General features: G+C 36.8%; 1 protein-coding gene across 2 annotated transcripts in view; it reads left to right on the forward strand.

Annotated features, from left to right (window-relative positions):
• The window catches only part of tenm1 (teneurin transmembrane protein 1), a 135,672-nt gene that overhangs the window by 97,802 nt on the left and 30,370 nt on the right, over positions 1 to 7,500 (forward strand). For both annotated transcript variants that reach the window (XM_081719526.1, XM_035527484.2), the window contains exons 18-20: positions 1,080 to 1,347; positions 2,369 to 2,512; positions 6,760 to 7,009. In XM_081719526.1, coding sequence (XP_081575652.1) covers positions 1,080 to 1,347; positions 2,369 to 2,512; positions 6,760 to 7,009 — 662 coding nt within the window. The remainder of the gene's footprint in view (positions 1 to 1,079; positions 1,348 to 2,368; positions 2,513 to 6,759; positions 7,010 to 7,500) is intronic.

Genomic DNA, 7,500 nt, shown 5'->3' on the forward strand with positions numbered 1-7,500 from the left:
AGCACTGAGGCTGCACTTTGCCATGGTTTCAGAGTTTAGATTAGCAAGATGGGTTTCTACTGTGTAGTAATCTGTCACATTCCATCTTATCGACAGAACACTGTTACTCAGGATGATCTGTGGTGGAAATTTCCACTGTGGGGTTTGTGTTCTGGGGTGTTTGTGTTTTTTAAAATGATGTAGTTGGATTAGTATTAATATTTATTTAAATAATAAGTATTTCATTGTTTGTTGTAGTTTGAAATGTTGTGGTTGTGTGGTGTAGGTCAGTATTCTGTCAGTAGTGTTCTGACAGTAGTATTTTATCAGTAGTGTTCTGTCAGTATTGTTCTGACAGTAGTATTTTATGAGTATTGTTCTGTCAGTAGTGTTGACTGTTATTTTATCAGCTGTGTTCTGACAGTAGTATTTTATGAGTAGTGTTCTGTTGGTAGTGTTCTGTCAGTAGCATTTTATCAGTATTTTATCAGTAGTGTTATGTCATTAGTGTTCTGACAGTAGTATTTTTTCAGTAGTTCTGACAGTAGTATTTTATCAGTAGTTCTGGCAGTAGTATTTTATCAGTAGTGTTCCAACAGTAGTATTTTATCAGTAGTGTTATGTCATTAGTGTTCTGACAGTAGTATTTTTCAGTAGTTCTGACAGTAGTATTTTATCAGTAGTTCTGACAGTAGTATTTTATCAGTAGTGTTCTGTCAGTAGTGTTCAGACAGTAGTATATTATCAGTAGTGTTCTGTCAGTAGTATTTTATCAGTAGTGTTCTATCAGGAGTGTTCTGACAGTAGTATTTTATCAGTAGTGTTCTGACAGTAGTATTTTATCAGTAGTCTTCTATCAGGAGTGTTCTGTCAGTAGTATTTTATCAGTAGTGTTCTATCAGGAGTGTTCTGACAGTAGTATTTTATCAGTAGTGTTCTATCAGGAGTGTTCTGACAGTAGTATTTTATCAGTAGTGTTCTATCAGGAGTGTTCTGACAGTAGTATTTTATCAGGTTCTTTCTCACACAGGTCTAGTTCTAAATATATATTTCACATTTTTCTCTCTCTCTCTCCCCCTCTCCCTCTCTTTCTCTCTCAGGCTGTTCAGGAAGTGATTGAGATCCCAGGATGCTTTGGGAAGCTGAGTTATTTGTCAACGCGTGCGCCTGGTTACCGCTCCCTGCTGCGTGTGATGCTCACTCCTGCAGTGCCTCCTGTAGGTCTGGCACGTGTGCACCTGGCTGTGAGTGTGGAGGGGTCACTCTTCACCCGCTGGTTCCCCGCCACACCTGACCTCACCTACGTGTACTCCTGGAACAAGACCGACGCTTACGGACAGCAGGTCACAGGATTAGTGCACGCACAGGGTGAGGGGATGTTTGTGTGTGTGGCTGTGTGTGTGTGTGTGTGTGTGTGTGTGTGTGTTTGAGGGTGTTTGTGTGCGTGGGTGTGTGTGTGCGTGTGTGTGGAGGGGGTGGTGTTCTACAGACCATAAGGTTTTCAGATGTGTCTCTGCATGTGTTTTAGGGACCATATGGTTTAATGTTTCTGCATGTGTGTATGTTAATGTGTCTGGGTGAGTTATTATATGTGTGAATGTGTCTGCGTGCGTGCATGCGTGCATGTGTAAATATATCAGCTTTTCTCAGTTGGAGATGACATATAGACTAAATTAAAATTCTATACACTATGTTGTCTGCAAAAAATTCTTGCTAAAGATACAGAAATGCGCGCACACACACACACACATACACACACACACACACAGCAGTAAGTACTTATGAGAAGAGGCTTTAATTTTTGCACTTATCATTTATTTCTCTTAGACTGTCTCTCTCTCTCCCTCACTCTCTGTTTCTCTCCTCTCTGTCTGTTTTTGTTTGACCTAATCTCTCTCACTCACTCTCTCTCTTTCACTCACTCTTTCATTCTTTTCTTCCTTTTCCCTCTTCTCGCTTCTCTCCATTGCTGAATAAGAGTCTGATCATCATGAATTAGAAGACTAACAGACTAACAGAGGCTGTTCTCAGTAACATGTTTATGTCCTAAATCTATGCCTGTCTGTGCGTGCGTGCGTGTGTGTGCCTGTCTGTGCGTGCGTGTGCGTGCGTGTGTGTATGTGTGCCTGTCTGTGCGTGCGTGTGTGTGCCTGTGTGTGTGTGCGTGTATGTGTACATGCTTGCGTGCGCGCGCGTGCGTGCGTGTGCGTGCGTTCGTGTGTGTGTGCCTGTGTGTGTGCTTGCATGCGCTTGCGTGCGCGTGCGTGCGTGTGTGTGCGTGCGTGTGTGTGCGCGCGCGTGTGTGTGCGTGCGTGCGTGCGTGTGCGTGCGTGCGTGTGTGTGTGCCTGTGTGTGTGTGTGTGTGTGTGTGTGTGTGTCTTTTCTCCAGTCTCTGTGGGATATGAGTATGAGACGTGCCCAGATTACATCATCTGGGAGAAGCGTGTAGTGCAGCTGCAGAGTTTGGAAATGATCTCCTCTCACCTGGGCGGGTGGGCTCTCGACAAACACCACACACTCGACCTGGAGAGCGGTGAGGGACTACACAAACCCTACACAAAACCCCACACACCCAAACACTACCAAACACCACACACTTAAACCCACTATTAAACGCCACACACTCAACCTGGAGAGCGGTGAGGGACTACACAAACCCTACACAAAACACCAAACACTACCAAACACCACACACTTAAACCCACTATCAAACACCACACACTCAAACACACTAACAAACACCACACACTCGACCTGGTGAGGGACTCAGCCCTACACAAAGCACTCTACACTCAACCACACTAGCAAACACCACAGACGCAACCACACTAGCATACACCAAACACTCAACCACACTCCCAAACACCACATACTCAACCACACTACTAAACAGCACACATTCAACCTGGAGAGTGGTGTGTTTGATATATAGCACAGATAAGGTACTGTTTGTTTGTAGGTTTGATATATAGCACAGATATGGTGGTGTTTGTGGGTATGATATATAGCACACATAAGGCAGTGTTTGTTTGTAGGTTTGATATATAGCACAGTAAGGTAGTGTTTGTATATTGTATATATAGCACACATAAGGTAGTGTTTGTTTGTATATTATATACATAGCACACATCAGGTAGTGTTTGTATATTATATATAGCACAGATAAGGTAGTGTTTGTAGGTTTGATATAGCACAGATACAATAGTGTTTGTATATTATATATAGCACACTTAAGGTAGTGTTTGTTTGTGTGTGTATATATATATATATATATATATATATATATATATATATATATATATATATAAGGTCGTGTTTGTACATTATATATATAGCACGCATAAAGTAGTGTTTGTATATTATATATAGCATGCATAAGGTAGTGTTTTTTGTATATTATATATATAGCACACATAAGGTGGTGTTTGTATATTATATATATATGGCACACATAAGGTAGTGTTTGTATATTATATATATAGCACACATAAGGTGGTGTTTGTATATTATATATATAGCACACATAAGGTGGTGTTTGTATATTATATATATAGCACACATAAGGTGGTGTTTGTATATTATATATATAGCACACATAAGGTAGTGTTTGTATATTATATATATAGCACACATAAGGTAGTGTTTGTATATTATATATATAGCACACATAAGGTGCTGTTTGTATATTTTATATATAGCACACATAAGGTGGTGTTTGTATATTATATATATAGCACACATAAGGTGCTGTTTGTATATTATATATATATAGCACACATAAGGTAGTGTTTGTATATTATATATATAGAACACATAAGGTGCTGTTTGTATATTATATATATAGCACACATAAGGTAGTGTTTGTATATTATATATAGCACACATAAGGTGGTGTTTGTATATTATATATATAGCACACATAAGGTGGTGTTTGTATATTATATATATAGCACGCATAAGGTGGTGTTTGTATATTATATATATGGCACGCATAAGGTGGTGTTTGTATATTATATATATAGCACACATAAGGTGGTTTGTATATTATATATATAGCACACATAAGGTAGTGTTTGTTTGTATATTATATATATAGCACACATAAGGTGGTGTTTGTATATTATATATATAGCACACATAAGGTGCTGTTTGTATATTATATATATATAGCACACATAAGGTAGTGTTTGTATATTATATATAGCACACATAAGGTGGTGTTTGTATATTATATATATAGCACACATAAGGTGGTGTTTGTATATTATATATATAGCCCACATAAGGTGGTGTTTGTATATTATATATATAGCACACATAAGGTGGTTTGTATATTATATATATAGCACACATAAGGTAGTGTTTGTTTGTATATTATATATATAGCACACATAAGGTGGTGTTTGTATATTATATATATAGCACGCATAAGGTGCTGTTTGTATATTATATATATAGCACACATAAGGTAGTGTTTGTATATTATATATATAGCACACATAAGGTAGTGTTTGTATATTATATATAGCATGCATAAGGTAGTGTTTGTTTGTATATTATATATATAGCACACATAAGGTGCTGTTTGTATATTATATATATAGCACACATAAGGTAGTGTTTGTATATTATATATATAGCACACATAAGGTAGTGTTTGTATATTATATATAGCATGCATAAGGTAGTGTTTGTTTGTATATTATATATATAGCACACATAAGGTGCTGTTTGTATATTATATATATAGCACACATAAGGTAGTGTTTGCATATTATATATATAGCACACATAAGGTAGTGTTTGTATATTATATATAGCATGCATAAGGTAGTGTTTGTTTCTATATTATATATATAGCACAGATAAGGTGGTGTTTGTATATTATATATATAGCACACATAAGGTAGTGTTTGTATATTATATATAGCATGCATAAGGTAGTGTTTGTTTCTATATTATATATATAGCACAGATAAGGTGGTGTTTGTATATTATATATATAGCACACATAAGGTGCTGTTTGTATATTTTATATATAGCACACATAAGGTAGTGTTTGTTTGTATATTATAAATATAGCACACATAAGGTGCTGTTTGTATATTATATATATAGCACACATAAGGTGGTGTTTGTATATTATATATATAGCACACATAAGGTAGTGTTTGTTTGTATATTATATATATAGCACACATAAGGTGCTGTTTGTATATTATATATATAGCACACATAAGGTAGTGTTTGTATATTATATATAGCACACATAAGGTGGTGTTTGTATATTATATAGCACACATAATGTGGTGTTTGTATATTATATATATAGCACACATACGGTGGTGTTTGTATATTATATATATAGCACACATAAGGTGCTGTTTGTATATTATATATATAGCACACATAAGGTAGTGTTTGTTTGTATATTATATATATAGCACGCATAAGGTGGTGTTTGTATATTATATATATAGCACACATAAGGTGGTGTTTGTTTGTATATTATATATATAGCACACATAAGGTGGTTTGTATATTATATATATAGCACACATAAGGTAGTGTTTGTTTGTATATTATATATATAGCACACATAAGGTGGTGTTTGTATATTATATATATAGCACGCATAAGGTGCTGTTTGTATATTATAAATATAGCACACATAAGGTGGTGTTTGTAGATTATATATATAGCACACATAAGGTGGTGTTTGTATATTATATATAGCATGCATAAGGTAGTGTTTGTTTGTATATTATATATATAGCACACATAAGGTGGTGTTTGTATATTATATATATAGCACGCATAAGGTGCTGTTTGTATATTATAAATATAGCACACATAAGGTGGTGTTTGTAGATTATATATATAGCACACATAAGGTGGTGTTTGTATATTATATATAGCATGCATAAGGTAGTGTTTGTTTGTATATTATATATATAGCACACAAGGTGCTGTTTGTATATTATATATATAGCACACATAAGGTAGTGTTTGTATATTTTATATAGCATGCATAAGGTAGTGTTTGTTTGTATATTATATATATAGCACACATAAGGTAGTGTTTGTATATTATATATATAGCACACATAAGGTAGTGTTTGTGTATTATATATATAGCACACATAAGGTGGTGTTTGTATATTATAAATATAGCACACATAAGGTGCTGTTTGTATATTATATATATAGCACGCATAAGGTGCTGTTTGTATATTATATATATATCACGCATAAGTTGCTGTTTGTATATTATATATATAGCACACATAAGGTGTTGTTTGTATATTATATATATAGCACACATAAGGTGCTGTTTGTATATTATATATAGCACACATAAGATGGTGTTTGTATATTATATATATAGCACACATAAGGTGGTGTTTGTATATTATATATATAGCACACATAAGGTGGTGTTTGTATATTATATATATAGCACACATAAGGTGCTGTTTGTATATTATATATAGCACACATAAGATGGTGTTTGTATATTATATATATAGCACACATAAGGTGGTGTTTGTATATTATATATATAGCACACATAAGGTGCTGTTTGTATATTATATATATAGCACACATAAGGTGGTGTTTGTATATTATATATATAGCACACATAAGGTGGTGTTTGTATATTATATATATAGCACACATAAGGTGGTGTTTGTTTATAGGTTTGTTTTTCAGTGGCACGTATATAGTTGTTTGCAGTAGCTCTCCTTCCTTCTTCTCTCTCTCTCTGTCTGTCTGTAGGAATTCTTTACAAAGGAGATGGGGAGAATGTCTTTATTTCCCAGCAGCCCTCACTCATCTCCACGGTGATGGGTACCGGGGCGGTGCGTCCGATTCCATGTCCCGGCTGCGACGGCCCTGCGGTCGATCAGAAGCTCTTTGCGCCCGTGGCGCTGGCTTGCGGCTCAGACGGCAGCGTTTACGTGGGAGATTTTAACTTCATCAGGAGAGTTCTACCCAGCGGCTTTGCTCTCAGCATTCTGGAGCTGCGGTAAGACTTCCACGGCACACAGGTGGCCCACAATGCACCGCACCATCTCACCACCTTCTAGAATGCCACTCATTAGTAAAGATAAAAAGAAAAGTGTTTGCGCATGTTGCAAGTGTGTTGCTGGCGTGTTGCTGCCAGGTTGCTGGGGTGTTACAGGCGTATTGCTGGCGTGTTTTGGCCGTGTTGCTGGCATGTTGCAGGCGTGTTGCTGGTGTGTTTTGGCCATGTTGCTGGCATGTTGCAGGCGTGTTGCTTGCATGTTGCAGGCGTGTTGCTGGCATGTTGCTGGCGTGTTGCTGGCATGTTGCAGGTGTGTTGCTGGCATGTTGCAGGTGTGTTGCTGGCATGTTGCAGGCATGTTGCTGGCATGTTTTGGCCGTGTTGCTGGCATGTTGAGGGCGTGTTGCTGGCATGTTTTGGCCGTGTTGCTGGCATGTTGCAGGCGTGTTGCTGGCATGTTGCTGGCGTGTTTTGGCCATGTTGCTGGCATG

Source organism: Electrophorus electricus, chromosome 8 (genome assembly GCF_041902795.1).
Source record: "Electrophorus electricus isolate QZ-2024a chromosome 8, ASM4190279v1, whole genome shotgun sequence".
NCBI lineage: Eukaryota > Metazoa > Chordata > Actinopteri > Gymnotiformes > Gymnotidae > Electrophorus > Electrophorus electricus.